We start from the raw sequence: 18098 nt of genomic DNA, 5'->3' as shown, positions 1-18098 counted from the left end.
GAATGATGTTTACATGATTACAAAAAATGTTCTATCCATATACACTGAATTTGTTATTTGATAATTTTCAAAATATAACAGAAACGTTATACCTCACCATAAACTCTACTGAATTTTTATCACCAAAGAGAACATTTGTATAAAAAACTGTTTGAAGGATATATTTATGAAGACATTTCAAGAATCACGTGTTCAGAATGCTACTGTAATGACATGTAGACTCTAGTCCCTGCTACATACAATGGCAAGGCAGTAGACTATAAATTTCCATAACAGTACCATTTAATTAAAAATACCTAACAAACAACTTTCTTACGTGTTAAACTAAGGCAATAGAGTACAGAGTAAACACCAAATAGTCCAAACTTTAAGTAGTTTGAAATACAGATGCTTAAAAACTACTAGAGTGGTAATCTTTTATAGGATAGTAATTAATAAAATGAAGTTAATTTCCCATACTCTTTCAGTTTTTGGAGTTCAGTATCAGGTTTCTAAGTTATAACACTGAGTCTTGTTAGAAAGAGCATTTTCCTTAGTACTTCCAAGTCCCTGTTTCTCACTGACATATATTCCAATTAACTTCAAGAGCTAGAAAATTACTTCTTTTTAAAAACAGCTTTATGAAAAATTTATGCTCCTTGATAAAGACAGTAATTTCTATTAAAACTACAATACCTTTACTTTTAAGAAAGCTTTTAATATAGGAACTTCCCAAAGGAAATAGTGTGTGAACGTATAAAACAATCTGCCTTCCACTGCAAACAACTGTTGCATCATATCCTCCCTCTCCCCCTGCTCCAAGGTTACTTACTCGGACACGTGTGCTTGGTTCATTCGTATTTCCAATCATATCAGAAAAGCTTTGTTCGCACAAGTGCAATAACACAACTAGGTAGAGACCAGAGCTGATAAACTCATACTCAGCCTTCAAGAGGGAAGCAAACGAGAAAAAGAAGATATATGGAGAATGAAAAATTAATAGACAAGAGACTGACATTCATATACTGATAACTAGAGGAAATGTATTCATATCCAGTTCTTAGAGATATAGCACCATCTATTAAATCAAGAAATACCTCCATAATATCATAATTGTACTAATGCTGTGATACAAACAGGTGTATGAATATCCTCTTTATTTAATTTACAGTCTTTGGTTATGTAATGACTTATATATAAAAGTGGGGCTTTTAACTCATTTGAGGGCAGAATGAATGATCTAATTCTATAAAGCACCTAACAGATTTTATTAATACAAATAGCTATAAATGTTTACCTAAAAATTACCATTTCATGTATAGCTATGTATCAATATATGCAAATAAAACCTATTCAAATGGGTCAAATACTTATTACATAATATAATTAACTTTTAGGCAACAATAAATATAAAAATAAAGGTAACAGAGTAACTGTTCCTTGGATGATTCACATAGAAATTTCTAGTGGGTAAAAACTGTCCCTTGGTTCAAAATTATTGTTCTGAAGCTAATAATACAAGTCATGAATATAGTGTTATTAAAAATCTAAACTATCCTGTAATTTTTATGCAGTAAACTATCTAAATTGTACTATTTTTGGTAATTAACTCATCTGAAGTTAAGAGCTATATGTTCTTAGTTATCAACTTTAGCAACTACCTGTTCTCATATTCCAGAGGATTCAAAAAATTTGAAACTGATTTAAAAACTGTCTTTATATCATCACTTCTTACTTTTATTTTTTACTTATAAGGAAATTTATGTCCATAATTTTTAATATTTATCACCTTGAAAAAAATGAAGCCACTGGATGAGGAAATAAATTGTATTAAATTCGTTATTTAAAATGACAGTTTTTAGGCCCCCAGAATCCAAGATTTACAGGGAACAAAGAAGTTAAAAGTGAGGAAGCTTAATCAAGACTGTCATTGTTTTGTACTTCACCTAACATTTTCTCACACTTGTAAATTATTTAAGATTGTGGGCCATTCAATCCTTGGAGAACCATGAAAACATTCCTGGTTGAAATGAAATGCAAAGAACCACCTTTCGGAGACATGATGGAGCACCTAAAGAAGGAAGGACAGCAGGAGAAAACCATCCTTTGAAACCTACTCACTTTGAGAAGATTAAAAAAAAATTTATTTCCATCATTCTACCTTTACCTACTCTTTCCCTTGTTCTTTAAAATACCAATGCTCAGCTATCCAGAGAGATTCCTTGGAGATTCAAGACAATTCTTTGCTGAAATTAGTATTCTCTTTGGACAACTGGCTCATTACTGTGAGTAGCATCTGTGCTACATCAATTGCCCAGAGTTGCATTAATTGAGTGTTTCTTTACCTGGATAGAAGTAATCTGCTTCAAAGGATCTGAAAATCCTTTAAATCATATACAAATTTTGTGAATCTGTAAATTTTACTGAGTGTGGTCTTAATCAGATTTTTCAAAGGGTATTCATTATTCCTACATTTTAAAAGTAAAGGGTATCCATACAGGATTATGTTGTTTGATTCCACTTATGATTTTTATGTTTATGTGAAATTTGCCTCAATCAAAAAAAGTGTCCATTACTCCTTTATTTAAAAAGTGTTTTTCAAGCATTTATGCATTCTCCCACCATCATATATATCTCTTTTTATAATGAATATGCTAAGCATACTTGTATAGTATGGCTCTTGAGTCAACCCTGTAATCTCCTTGAACATCTTTTTGCCCAAGAATTTTCCTTTGGCAGGGGGGAAAGAGAGGAAATACTGAGTTCTTCATTCTCCCTAAGCACATCAAATTTTTTTTAAAGTTTAAAGCTTCAAAAAATAAAAATTAGTGACACTAAGTCAATTCTCAGGAGAATAGTTATCAATACACATCAAAAAAATCTGAGAAATGAGAATATCTGAAAAACTTTTAAATAAGATTGGAGATTTTCATTATATAAATAGACTAAAATGACACAAATACTAAAAGAAAGAGGTTTATAAACAATGTGAACTTGGAATAAAAGATTTCATAAGGTATTCTATATAAAGCTGCAGGAAGCAATAAGGAGAGTGGAGGGAACTAGGAGAGCAGAGGAACATGAGGGGGCAGACAGACACACAAAAAGCTTCTTCTAACGTTAAAAGAAGAAAAGAGAATGTAGACCCAGGGCTAGGTGTTTCAATCACGCTCCAGGACTGAGGCATCCACAACTGAGACAGCTCTGGGGAGGTAAGGTTAGCATGCCTGTTTGGGGACCACTTTCCTAAGCCTTTATTTTCAGGTTTATTTAGGAACCATATAATACATTTTACCTTAATAATTTAAAACCTGTGACTTGCTTTTTTTGCCCTTCATTTTCAAGTTATAGGAAAGTAAAGAAAAATTATACTTAATGCAGTAAAAGAAAATTACGTTACTATTTTAATGTAGGTTTTCAGATCATGATTTAATCTTTTCTTCAACAGTTGTCCTTTAAGCACAGAATAGACACTTACCAAATTAGGCAAAATATACTAACTTGTTCATTTGCACGAGCTCTATGTAGTTCATGAATGTCAAAATCCTCCAGGTTAAGCTGCAACTTCTCTTTACAGAGTTCACAGGTGGTTACAGCCTCTAGTGAAGAACCTGGTGAAAAAAAAAAAAGAAAAATCACAAATAAAGCTTAATTTTGCTACATCTCCACAAAACATTTTTCCTTGTGGGTTTTAAGCTTAGATATAGAAAACTAAAAGGAAGAAAGGGAGGAAGAGACAGCAGGGAGACTGTACTACTACCATAAACCAGTAACGTCTCCTAAAATAGCTATTAGTAACACCTGACGTGCATGTCCCATTCTTGTGGTACCTAAGCCTCCACCTTGTGTTTATTTTCCCATCCCAGATACTCATATATTTTGATGTGGGATGCTGACAATGGAATATTATCTGTACTTCCTACTTCCTCTTTAAGTACTTTGATAAGATGCCATAAAGGTTGAGTTCAGTTCAGTTACTCAGTTGTGTCTGACTCCTTTCGACCCCATGGACTGCAGCACGCCAGGCTTCCTGTCCATCCCCCACTCCAGGAGATTGCTCAAACTCATGTCCATTGAGTCAGTGATGCCATCCAACCATTGCATCCTCTGTTGTCCCCTTCTTTTCCTGCTTTCAATCTTTCCCAGCATCAGGGTCTTTTTCAAGGAGTCAGTTCTTTGCATCAGGTACCCAAAGTACTGGAATTTCACCTTCAGTATCAATCCTTCCAATGAATATTCAGGACTGATTTCCTTTAGGGTGAACTGGTTGGATCTCCTTGCAATCCAAGGGACTCTCAAGAATATTCTCCGACACCACAGTTCAAAAGCATCAATTTTTTGGCACTCAGATTTCTTTATATCCAACTCTCACATCCATACATGACTACTGGAAAAACCATAGCTTTGACTAGATGGACCTTTGTTGGTTAAGTAACGTCTCTGCTTTTTAATATGCTGTCTAGGTCGGTCATTGCTTTCTTCTAAGAAAATACAGTCTGTCACTGTTTCCACTGTCTCATCTATTCACCATGAAATGATGGGACTGGATGCCATTAGAACATGGTATCTAAAACAACTAGTTACATAGACCTAGGCCAGTATCTTTGATGTGATAACATACACTAAGACTGTCTGTGGTCTAAGAAATGTGTCTTCCCTATAACACAGGAGGCAAAGAAAGGGATCCATTCTTCTTCAGATAAAAACAGCTCCCCTCGGCCATAAAACGAATGAAGTCCTGATACGTGGTACAACTGCTAAGTAAAATTAAGACACAGGTAAGATACAAAAAGCCCCCAAATATTGTATGATTTCATTTATATGAAATATGTAGAATAAGCAAATTCAGAGAGAAAGTAGATCAGAATTTACCAGGGGCTTGGGAAGAGGGTGAGAAGGGTGTTAGTGCCTAACAGATACAGAATTTCTGTTTTGGATGACTTAATAAAAGTTTTGTAAATAAATAGTGGTGATGCTTATACAACATATTAAATCTACTTAATGCCACTGAATTATACACTAAATAATGGTTAAAAGGGCAAATTTTATGTTATATATTTTTTTACTATAATTAAATACAATTCCTTCTGTCCTATATGCACTCAACATTTGGTTATTCCTAAGCTTCTGTATCTAATTAAGTACCAGTCTTGTTTAATTAAACATATTGCCATTTTCCTCCTTGTGTTTATTTTTAAACAGGGCTTTAAAATGAAAAACTGTCCTAAAAACTAGAATAAGTCATATGCATAATAAGGTAAAGATTTAGATTCAATTTAACATTTGTTGAGTGCTTGTTATGTGCCAAAAAAATATTAGAAGTTCTAAACATTAAGAAAGTAGTCATGCCTGTCTTGAAGAGCTCATAAACTCTTAGAATTAGTGTTATTTAATAACAATTCATTAAATAATAAAAATTTAGCATAAAGTCTAAGACAACAGTAGTAACTTACATGCATTTTCCAAAAACAGCTGAAAGGAAAATGAATGAGTGCTATTTTGAAGTAGTAACATGTCTATGTCACCTCAAGATGAGGTGGAGTGAAACTGCAAAAGACATTTCTATTTATCAAGTAGGTGAATAATATCGATTTGCTTTTTAGAAGTCAAGCATACTTGAAAGTGTTGAAATTAAAATGCATTCATAATATTTTCTTAATCTTTAAAAATATATTACTGAAAAATACTACTCAAGATGGAGGATATAAAAAATGTGACACTTCAGAAGGTTTTCTTTTATTAAGACATTTATTCTTTGAATCAGAAGCAGAAAAGTATGATGATCATAAAATATGGACACTGGATGCAATTTAATAATGGTCTTTCACATCTTAAGGCTTCATGTTTCTCTTTTATGGAACAAGTAACATAAAGAAGTTGTTCAAAAAGGCCTTATCCTTGAAATCTTTAATCCAGGACCCCTCATTTAATCCAGGACATCCCTCAGGTGTCCTTCATATCCCACCTCATTCAGCAGGCCCTGTCTACATCTGCCTAAGCTTATATTAAACGATTCTATTCATCTTTGAACATCTGCAGAGTTTTTAACAGTCTACATATAGCAGCTGCTTAAATGTTTAAACAAATCTCTATCAGACTGAATCATCTACCAGATGCGGTCTTCAAGTAAATATGAGAAAGCCTTGTGAAAACTTAACAGGAAGGGTCAGTTCTTGAGATCCTAACATTCATCACCATGAATACTTATCATTACCTTTAAAACCTATTTACTTACTGTGAGCCCAATCCTGTGAGAAACTATTCATAAACATCATCTCATTTGATCTTAACAACAAACAATTTTCTCAATTTGACTCTTGATGGAACTGAGGGCCAGCCCCAGACCTACTTAACATTCAAGAATGTTTAGAAATTGGATTTAAGGAATCTGTTTTTAAAACATAGATGGGTAATTCTGATCAGCTACCAGAATTGAGAACCAAAGTTAAGAGACTTACTCAAGATCCTATAGTTAAGTGTTGGGGAGTCATTATTCCAATCTAAAGCATGTCTAACTCTCAAAAGCCAATGTTCTTAATATATTGTATTACCTGTTTTCCTACCTATACAATACTAAGAATCCAATTGCAAATATAATAGAAGGTGAGTCAAGGTGTCTTTCATTCTGGTAATAGCTAACATTTCTGGGCCCTTGCTAAGTGTCAAGAACCATGCTGAGCATTCATTTAAACTTATAACACCCCAGGGCAGTGCCTAATAAAGTCCATAAGGCTTTCAAAACATCACACAGTCAAAAAGAGGCTGCTACAGGTAAGACTGGCCCATCCCACAGGTTTGGGATCAGATTAGTTTAGAAAAAAAGATAACCCCCTACCCCAATGAGGCCTTTGCTATCTTGCTGCAGGAAGAGAAGTTTTCCACTAGACTCACCCTCTCCAGTTTGAACACGTTTATCAAATTCCAACAGATCATTAACACTGAAATTAATACCATCATACTTCACAACCTATTTTTCTGTCACCCAACTATCATCATCAGACCATCACTGCCACACAAGTATGTCCATTTATTACTATGATCCAATTTCCCACCCTACTAGTCATATTTCACTAGGTCCTCCTGGTACTCATGGCTAAACACAGGTAAATTCTTCTCAACCAATTTCCTTTATGAATCACCTGTTCAACTTCAAGACTGAACCACAGGGCCTCCCAGACTGATAAAATATTCTTCTGCAATCACTTCCTCCCAACAACCGTTTGCACCTCAGGACCAAGAAACAGGGACAGATGTCCCCAATACCTATTGCTGGTTTGAAACTCAAAGTTCCTCCTCATTCATTAATGACTTTAGCACCTAGCTTCTTTACACAACTTATTTCTTGGTTATTTCCACATCTACAAAGACCACAATTGATTCTGACTTCCTCAACATCCTTGCTTCCAATATTACCTGTCCCCACCTCAGCCACCCACTTATGGTCATTAACCTTGACCTGTCATTGCACTTTATAGCACTACTCCTAAAATCTGTGTGTTAAGCATCTCTTCTGTATACCTACAAGCTTTCACTGTTCTAGCTCACCTACTCTGGCAATTAACTTCAACGTCAATGAGATTCAAAAGACACAGATCCGACTTCTCACTATCTACTTCCTAACATCCTTACTCCCTCTTTCTTGTCTAATTTCTAGGCTCACTACAACCACATCCAACTTTAACTCCCTTCATCATTTTTTGCCTGGCAAAGGTCTCAACCCCACTGAACTCAAATCCTTGTCTGTATCCAAGCATCTGAAAATTGTTTCTTAAAAATGTACATGTATCCCAATCCCACTTTTAAATCATATTCATGGCCACAGATTTTTATGGACACTAGTACTATCCGAAAACCCTGAAAGCATTTTAGAATGTTCTTTTCCTTATCTATGAAAATTTCTTAACCCACCCCCTCCATCAGCTAAAGACCCTTATTAAGAAAACAGAGGCAATTATATGGGAATTTAAGCACCTTCTCACCAAAGCAACACACTTTGGTTAGAAATAATCCATATCTACACTAGCAGGTACCCTTTTCCTATTAAAAACTACCTATTCAACCTGTACTCTGGATCCCATCTTCCCCTTCTCTTTTCATAAATTTTTCTCTTCACAGTATCTCTTGTTAAAATAAAAACATGTCCTCAAATTTTCTACCCTGAAAACAAAAAACAGAAACATGACTGTCTACGTTGCTGTTTCCCTAATCTTAGCCCAATTTAGTAATACAATGACACCTCACCTCATCCACTTTGCCCAGCAATGAAGTCACCAAGGACACCCATGCTGCCAAATTCCAGCTGTCATTTCTTTGTTCTTATCTCTCTGTTCTGACTTCTTTGTGGTACCTGACAGGGTTGATTACATCCTCTTAGAACATGTTCTTCTTTGGGCTTGCACAACACTACATTTTCTCAGTTTTCTTCATACCAGACTGAGGCTGCTCCACAAATCTTCTCTGTTCCTATTAAATGTGTGGGTGCTTCAGAGCTCTGTTTCGGGTTCATTTTTTTGTATCTGCCCTTGTGCTAGTGACATTTAATCTCAAAGCTTAAAATACTATTTATGTGCTCATGATTCCCAAAACTGCAATTTTCAGCACTGAAACCCTTGAAACATCATGCCTGTCTTGTTAACTGCCCAGCTGACATTTCCATATCATTATTTAATAAACAGTTCATATACAATTATTTCCAAAACAGAACTCTTGGTTTCCTTTCCCAAATTTACACTTTTCTCAGTCTTCTTTATTTTAGTAAATGGTCCCACAATTTACTTAGTAGATCAAGGCAAAAACAGTTACTTCTCTAATTGTTCTTCTTCACTCCACCATATCCGATCCATTTGCAAGTCCCATAGAATCTACTTCCAAAACATACTGGAATCATCTATTTCTACCACCACCATCACCACCTCTAATACAATAGATTCCTAGTTGGTCACAATAGCTCCCTGCTTCTACTCCTGTCCCAATAAAATCCACTCTTCACAGAGCAGCCAAAATAGAAATAAGATCATTCCACTCCCCTGACCTTCAGTGGCTTTGTATAACACTTATAAAAATCTAAGCTTCTGACAATAGCTTTCAAAGTCCTAAATGAGCAAGCCTTTGCTCATCTCTTGTATCTCAACTTATCACCCCTGTCCCTTCCCACAAGTTACAGCCACACTGGGCCTTCATTCAGTTCCTCAAACACACCTAAGTCATTCCCACCTTAAAGGCTCTGTGCTAGTTGTTCCATGTGTTGGAATGCTCTTCCTCTCATTCTAGAATAGCTAGCTCCTCTTTGTTCAAGTTTAAAATGCCCTCATCTCAACAAGATTGGAGAAGGAAATGGCAACCCACTCCAGTGTTCTTGCCTGGAGAATCCCAGGGACAGGGGAGACTGGTGGGCTGCTGTCTATGGGGTCGCACAGGGTCGGACATGACTGAAGTGACTTAGCAGCAGCAGCATCTCAACAAGGCATTTCTTTAACACATAATACTACCACCATGGGAGAAAGTTGCCTTGTTTGACTTCTCTATATCCCATATCTAGAACGATGCCTGGGTCCATAACAGCACTTAATAAACGACTCCCTATAGTAATCCTACTGCTACATAATAACATTAGAGAAAATAAATCTTTCTCAAGGACACATAGCTGCTAAATAGTAACAGTATTTCTTTGATTCAAAAGCATCTTACATGATATAAGGGTCACCAGCAATAACAAATCACAGTTAACTATACACATATGGAAGTAAATAGACTATTCAGTAAATGAAATGTAACACTACTATACATTAAATTTTATGAAGCAAAACTAATGCTCTTTAATGCTTTGCTTCAAAAATGATTGACACTTTTGATAAGAGTATAAATTTGAGTAAATTATAATCAGAATTGTTAACTAAAATGCATATATGCATGCATTTCTTAAAAAAAAAACTATGAAAAAAAAATACACACATGGGTAAACCTTACCAGAGTCAATTTTGGCTTGTAACCATTTCTTCATGCACTCTTGGTGGACATACTGTAAACTTCCGGTGCACTTGCATGGCTCTATCAGCAAGTTAGAGGATGATGCAGCTGCCATCTGACAAATTCTACATAAATCACCTTCTTCTTCTTCAGAGTCCTCTAAAAGGAGGCTGGAAAAGACGGTATATTTCTTAAACAGAGCTATCAAAACTCATCCTGGTCGGTCATTTCTAGTTATACATAATCCCAAAATATATCATGGTCTCTTTGGGTAGAAAAAAGGCAAACAATAACAATAATAAATAGCAACTATCAAGAAAAATACTTTCAACAAGAGTAAAAAATGTAATATTTTAAAAGCAAATCAAATAGGCTACCCTATTACTTATCTTCAAACAATTTAAAGTAATTTGTCCTTGGTACCACAGCTTAAGTTCCACAGCTTTCATAATTTATAAGTTTCACTAAGATTTTAATTTCTACAATATCACAGACAACTTCAATTCCAGGAGTATAAAGATAATGTACATATATACCCATTACTTTTGTACCCTCAAAACTTTTAAGACAACTTTGATGAATTAAACATTGACTTGTGATTTTTCAATTTACATGTTCTTAGAACCACATAATGTTTAAACTGATTAACCTTCGTAATAAATAATAAAATCAAAACAATAGATTTTAAAATTCCTCATTTTCCCCACCCCCAGTAATGTTAGTAAATCATTCTCATTTCTTTAAGGTTAGGATTTTAAAGTGTGGAGCAGTTCCCATTAACCGACATCCTCTACTTCACAGGCCAACATGTACTGCTTATTTAAATGCAGAAATGATCACTATAGAACAAGTAATTTTTTTGGTTAAAACCTCTCACCTTAGTCCACTGCTGACGCAAAAAAGGCACTCAATAAATTGATGATACAGAATACTAAACTTTAACTGAAACACAACCTGATTATATGGGTTCCATATGAGTTTAGCAAAAGATTTGTGGAAAGAAAACAGATGTACTCTGAGGTGACTTCCATACCTAGGCTTAAGCAGAGATATAACCTCAAGTATTAATCTTTGTTTTTTCTGAACAGTTTTTATTTATTTTTGGCTGGGTCCTTGTTGCCACGTGGGCTTTTCTCTAGTTGGTGTGAGTGGGAGCTCCTCTCTAGCTGTGGCGTGCAGGCTTCTCACTGAGGGGCTTCTCTTGCTGCAGAACACAGGGTCTGGGCGTGCAGGCTCCAGCAGTTGCCGCTCCTGGACTCTAGAGCACAGGCTCAGTAGTTGTGGTGCGTGGGCTTGGTTGCTCTGTGGCATGTGGGATTTTCCTGGACCAGGGATCCAATCTGTGTCTACTGCTCTGGCAGGCAGATTCTACCACTAAGCCACCAGGGAAGACCCCCAAACATTAATCTTTATGTTTTACCTTTAGATGTGACTTTCTTTGGCTCTGAGTTTTTACTTTGGGAGAGTCCATTTTTTTACACTTTTATTCATTTAATTGTAAAGTATCTTATAATCCTCATGTATAAATGAAAAACATAATAAAGGAACACACACATATAAAGTCCATGTCAAAATACCCCAACAAATGTGCTTTTGAACTAGCTAACCAGACAGGGCAGTGCTGGCTTAACTGGTTACTCTTTGGAAATCAGTAAACTAATGCTTTGCCTACTTACACTACTGCACTCAAATTAATCTCACTTTGAGCACGAGAAATATAGTTACTTACTATATTACTCAGCAGACCGTTCACAAATAGAGGCTGCTCCTGTAACATTAAACCTAACACTACCACAGCTGAGTAAATTCTTCTCTATGAAAGGAGAAAAAGCAAATTTTAAGGGAATCTTCACTTGGTACAATTTGTTTTCTCTAAGGAAAAGTGGAAACATACTCGTCTATGTTCACTATCTTAGAATGCATATGACGCTCCCTTTATTACCCAGAGTAAGATTTGAATTGTTTCTTGTTAAAAACAAAAAAAAAATCTAAAGTGACAGTAACAACTATGCTCCCCAATGATTTCATTACTGGGGCCTTTATGAATAAGAAAAAACAAAAACCAAAAACACCCAAAGACCTTAGCCTTACGTAAGTCTTTTCTTCTTACAAGTATCTTTTATGTGCACTATCCTATCCCATTTCATCATAAAAGTAATTTTAATACATGGAAAAACTAAGCAACAATTATTAACCGGCAAAATAATTAAGTTGGACTGAAAATCTCTCATCTTTCATCTTTCCCCAGAGATTTTTAAGCAATCTAAACTCTACAAACGATTTCATATGAATAAAAGATTCTAAGTTCTGAATTTAAACTGACATTTCTGTCAAAAAGTCACAGTAATTCAGCATACATTTAGACTTTTAAAAAAATTTAAAAATCTGTGATTTTACCTCATCCTCAAAAAGATCTGAAATCAGAAATATAAATAAATGGTAAATAAATGATCTTATTAAAAGGTGAAATATTGTCTTGATACACATGACCACTTGGGTCAACTTACCAATTCCATGTAGCCCTAGCCTACCAAGACAAAGGGTAAGAGATTAAGGCCTTTTGTTTCCATACGTATCTGTGTCCAAAGCTGGTTAAAAACAACCTTTAGATTATTTCCCGACACAATTTACACCCCCAGTACCTACCTCTAGTATTAATTCTCATCCATTTTACCTCTGAGACTAACATCTTACTGGATGTAAATTTTAAAGGAAGAAAACTTCAGACATCACTCTTATGAGAAACCATTTTAGAAACAAACAGTTCTTTCTCTAATCTGTTCCTGCTTTACAGGCTTAAGACATGTATTTAAACTTACCTCTCTTTTATTTTCTGTAGTCTTTCTGGGTCTCTTGAAGGTACATTTTTAGTTTTATCATTTTTTCCATCAGATGAACTCCACCCTGAAGGAATAATATCTACAGTGATCATAACATTGTCAGTCAAATTATCTCCAAGTGCTGGGGGCACTGCAAATCGAAATAAGGAACCAGGAAGGATCCCTGTTATTCCTGTACTTCGTCCACTACGAGCTGAATCTGATGGGGAGTCACCTGTACCAACACTGCTTGGTGCTGCAGATGCTTGTGGTCTGTTGGCACTAGCCCCAAGGGGATCACTCTGTGCTTCAAGGTGAACCACTTCATTTGATTCTCTTCTAAAAAGATGATGAGATCTAGATGGTATATCAGAGGTAGATATCCTTGAAGATTCATCTCGTCCCTCTCGCCTCCTTCTAGAGAACAAAGGTGTGCATCTATTTCTAAGTGAGGAAGATAACCATGGTCCTGTATTTCTACCTTCAGATTCTTGGTTAAAATTTTGGGAATCTGGCTCAGAGTTATGATTTTGGCTAAGAGATGACAAACCCCATCTTCGCCGAAGAAATCGAAATCCCTGAGAAGCTTCGGATGCCCTATTATCAGGAATATCAGAAGCTGATGCTGCATTACCACGAGACTGAGAACCTGTCAAGATTCTCGGAGACACATAAGAATTTTCAGAACTCAATGACCTTGTATTCAAGGATTCTTGATTAGACCTTCGTGAAAAAAAAGTAGATGACATACTAGAAGCTATACGTGACAGCAATCTCCTTGTTGTGCGTCTACCTTCATTGTCAGAAGATTCTTGAAATGATCTGTGAGATGAATTAATCCTATCTGAACTGCCTATAGTTGAGGTTTCACCTCTATTTGAAGTATAAGAAAATCCAGGCTGCATACTGCTTTGGGGAGATTCTAATTCTCTTGAAGAAAAATTTGATCTTAAAGAATTTCTAGCAGAGTCCCTAGAACATGGTATAGTTTGATGTTCAGAAGGCATTTGGTGGTTAGTAGATGATGTACTCAGTTGTAAAGTGCTCAACGAGTTCTCTTTTGGTCTTGCTCCTTGTGAATATGAAGAAGGAACTCTGTCTTGAACATCTATTTTTTAAAAAAGGAAAAGATAACTAATTTCATGAATTATCTGTGCATTATTAAATTTAAGTCTATTAACCACTAATTAATGCTAAATTTAACCCCTAGATTCAAACTGAACACTGGTATATTATAACTACATAGCCTAACTATTATTACAGAAAAAAAATTAACATATTTAACTATCTGTCTACACTTTTGGTAAAATCCAGTGCTGCTGAATAAAGTCATCATTACAAATTTTTAAAAACAGAAATGCATTATAGCTTTATAAGAGGTGAACATCAATCTACTAACACAGATGAAGGTATAACAGTTGATTTTATCGATCAAAAATTGATACGGGAGAAGAATACCTAACATCTAAATGGATAAGGAATTTTAAATGGGTCAAAAACTCAATGTAAATGACTCATAACAAGTAAAAGCAAAATTCTCTTAGGGAGATGGTGTTTTGGAAATTTTTCTTACTCTAGTAAGTATAAAGTTATTTCATGTAAATACTATCATTCTTGTAATTTTATGGCAAACCATGCTAATAGTTCAAACTTTCTCCAACCTTTGGCTTTTTCTTTCAAGTTAACAACAGGGATTCCAATCTCTGATTACTCATCAACCATAACTATGTTTTTTTTAAAAAAAAAAATACTGGCCGGGAACTCCTAGTCAGAATAGAGCTCTGGCATCTGCAATTTTAACAGTACATTGCTGATGATTCTAACCTTCAAGTGGAATAAGAAATATCACAGCATTCCTTTATAAAAAATATTCACCCATATATCTAGTTTAAGAACTAGACTGTTACCGTGCTAACACATGATACCTCACGGAAGAATCAATGGGGATGAATCTATTCCATACACTTATACTCCCCAAACGTAGAAGCTACTGACACTGTTTACTAAACCTCCTCCATCCAAAGTCAAGCAAATGAAAATAATACAGTTTCATTTGTCTTAAAGCAAAAAATTGCCCTAGTAAGGTCATTTAACAAATCTAGTTAAACCGTCCAATAGAAATGTATATTCTTCTTTGTAAATCAAATTCCACTTTTGTCTGCTATGACTGTCAACTTCAGTTAGTACCTTTTACCTTCAGTTATGTACTATTATTGTTTTATTTTTATTTTTTTAATTGCACTTATTTTTTTTCAGATGGATTCACTGCATAATGGATAACTCATTGGACTTTTTTTTTTAATTTAGGCTTACACACATTGACAGAAACAGTGTGGGTTTTTATTTCAACTAAATGAAAACAAAAACAAATTCATGCTAAACTAAAGGAATCCTAAATTATGTCTTAAAATGATGATTTCCTGTTTTACTTATTTCATAAGGCAAATTATATTGCAGCATATAAGAATTATCAAGTATATATAAAACATACATTCAGAAGAGTAGAAAAGTTATAAGCAAACAGAATTTGGATACTTGTGTCTAAATATTTTAAATTGGTTACAATTTTTACAGTAAAACAACAAAGTCCTAGAATATATATCAAGCTATCCTATATTCTAAATCTTCATAGTATTTATTTCATTTATTCCTCTGTACTGTGATTTTAATGATACAAAGAAGAAAATGTAACATTATTAGATAAATTATACGTAACAGTATAGCTTATACATACATGATGAAGTTGTGAAATCACCACTTCGGTGACTATAATCTGCAAGATTACTAATGGAGGAATCTGTTCTCCTCTCTCTCATCAAGTCAGTTCCAAATGATCCAAGTACCACTGATGAAGATCTGGGAACCTGACTATGCCTCCAAGTAGAATCTTAAAATAATTGAAAAAGTTTTAATTCAGAGAAAGCTTTCATGGTTTCTCATGACAACAAATTTTCAATACTACACAGAGATAATTATGGTTTATTGGTGGTGCTAGTGGTAAAGAAACTGCCTGCCAGTGCAGGAGATTTAAGAGACGCAGGTTCGATCCCTGGGTCAGGAAGACCCCTGGAGAAGGGCATGGCAACCTATTCCAGTATTCTTGCCTGGAGAATCCCATGGACAGAGGAGCCTGGCGGGGTACAGTCTATGGGGTTGCAAAGAGTTGGACACAACTCTTAGTGATCAGGCATGCATGCACACATAGGAATCAAGTTATATAGTTGCAATGAAAAGCAAAATCCACTAATGCACTAATCACTCATAAAATTATCTCCTACTCAAACATGTTCTTCTCTAATACTAAAATCTACTCCTCATCTAGAATGCCAATGTCTCAGTCACTCCCTGAAATATCTGAATACACAATATACACATAATGTAAAAATGATTATAGCAAAAGTGATGAGAACAGCCAAAATCAAAGCCATCTTGAAAAGAAAGAGGTTATACTGCAAATTACATTATTTTGTTGGAACTATTATTGCTGCCATACTTCGTTCATCCTTATGCTAAGAATTAATGTATCATTCCAATTATAATCTAAATTTTGTTAGATATAATTTCATTTAAAAAGAAATTAAAAATTAAGTCTCAAAACTTACCCCCCTTTACTGTTTATCTTGAAATTCTGGGTCTTCCTCTCCTAGTCCTAAACTCCTTAAATAATTTCCCTTCATTAAGGGAAAAGCCTGGGGGGTAAATATTATGCCTTCACAGAGCAGAAGAGAACAAAAGTATCACTATGTAATGATATCTGTCTATAAAGTTAAGGTCAGTCTGCTCTTACCCATCACATTACTCTTAATATCTTTCAGATGGCCAGTGTCTTTTTCATGGCCGTCCTACCTAACAAAATAGAAAGGAATCACTTATGCTCATTCAATTACTTTATGCCTAAGTCTTTCATACCAGAGTGATCGAGTGATTTGTCCAATGTCACGCAATTAAAAGACTAGAATCATAGCTTTCCAATTCCTTGTACAGAACTTCTAGTAGAATACCACCAACTATTTTTCAACTAAAGAATTTCTACATTTTCTTAAATAAAGTGTCATATAGCACAATGTGTATTATTTACAAATATGCTAAAGAAATATTTTAAACATGTTATCTGTAAATCTGGCTTTCCCAGTAACAATTTAAAACTTTATCTCCTATAATAATAAGCAGAAGACAGGTCAGTTTTACAAACTTTGCTACTATAACATATCAGCTATTCTAATTAAATAAAATCCATTAAAATCCCATTTGTGTAAGACATTTTTACCAAATTTAGAACAAAAATCCAAGTTGAAGAGTTAACTTCAGTTCCAGCACTAACCTAAGATTTTGGAAGATCCACTCTTAGAATTTCTGACTCAGTCTCACATTCAATCTACTTGTGTGTAAGACATTTTTACCAAATTTAGAACAAAAATCCAAGATGAAGAGTTAACTTCAGTTCTAGCACTAACCTAAGATTTTGGAAGATCCACTCATTTCTGACTCAATCTCACATTCAATCTACTTGTTTAAAACAGAACAGCTTGGGAAACAGGCTTTTATCCAAAATACAAATACAGTGACTAGTACATACATAAATTTAATTATTACCTGATACTGCATTTAAACCATGGCCAATACTTCTTCCAGTTGAGGTAGATGTACAGTTTGTACAAGAAAGTTTAGGTCTTTTTGAATCATGATCCTGTTGCTGGTTTTGTGATCTTGAGCGTGCTCCCTGAGTTATCTCAGACTCACTATACCATGTAGGTTGAAATGGTGACGCAGCTGCTGATGCAGACTGTAAGTTAAAATGAAATTTTACAAAGGAACAAAACACTTGAAATTTTAAAATATTAAGTTGAAATATTAAATTTAATCTATAGTGTTCTAATAAATTGCAGAGGATCATTCATTCTTCACCAAGCACAAATTTTTCTACCATGTAGGTTCTATTGTCTTCTACCACTTGTTCCTTTACATGGTAACTTATTTTGCTAGATTTAGGTATGTCTTCTTTGTAACTGAATATATACACTAGGCTACGAAACACTGAAGAGTAAAAATTTATATGTAATTATTTTGTTCTCTTAACTCATTGATGAACCTTGTTTCTTCCTCTTATAGGTAGACAGAACACCAAGAAAGGCACTAAGTGATTGTGAGTACTCTACTGTAAGAATAAGATTTTCAAGTAACCAAAACCACATCTGGATCTTATGCCCATTCAGGAAGAGTCATACAACACTGCTGCTGCTGCCAAGTCGCTTCAGTCGAGTCCGACTCTTAGCGACCCCATGGACTGCAGCCTGGTAGGCTCCTCCAACCATGGGATTTTCCAGGCAAGAGTAC

The 18098-nt window shown here is 34.9% G+C and overlaps 1 protein-coding gene across 23 annotated transcripts in view; it reads right to left on the bottom strand.

Moving 5' to 3' along the window:
• The window catches only part of MARCHF7 (membrane associated ring-CH-type finger 7), a 47931-nt gene that overhangs the window by 5050 nt on the left and 24783 nt on the right, over window positions 1-18098 (bottom strand). For 11 of the 23 annotated variants that reach the window (XR_005719074.1, XR_005719076.1, XR_005719077.1 and 8 more), the window contains exons 3-8: window positions 17358-17547; window positions 15499-15651; window positions 12765-13872; window positions 9946-10115; window positions 3481-3590; window positions 812-925 (exon numbers count right to left, since the gene is read on the bottom strand). Coding sequence is in view for 13 of the 23 variants with exons in the window: in XM_040229179.1 (XP_040085113.1) it covers window positions 812-925; window positions 3481-3590; window positions 9946-10115; window positions 12765-13872; window positions 15499-15651; window positions 17358-17547 (1845 nt within the window). In the remaining 10 variants the exon portion in view is untranslated. Of the gene's footprint in view, window positions 1-296; window positions 308-811; window positions 926-3457; window positions 3591-4602; window positions 4608-9945; window positions 10116-12764; window positions 13873-15498; window positions 15652-17357; window positions 17548-18098 lie in introns of all 23 variants that reach the window. The other 12 variants (XR_005719078.1, XR_005719075.1, XM_040229186.1 and 9 more) reach the window with 3 other exon arrangements.

Source organism: Oryx dammah, unplaced genomic scaffold, assembly GCF_014754425.2.
Source record: "Oryx dammah isolate SB20612 unplaced genomic scaffold, SCBI_Odam_1.1 HiC_scaffold_27, whole genome shotgun sequence".
NCBI classification, from domain to species: Eukaryota; Metazoa; Chordata; class Mammalia; order Artiodactyla; family Bovidae; genus Oryx; species Oryx dammah.
Note: the sequence above shows the minus strand (reverse complement) of the source record. Positions and strands in the feature narration are given on the sequence as shown.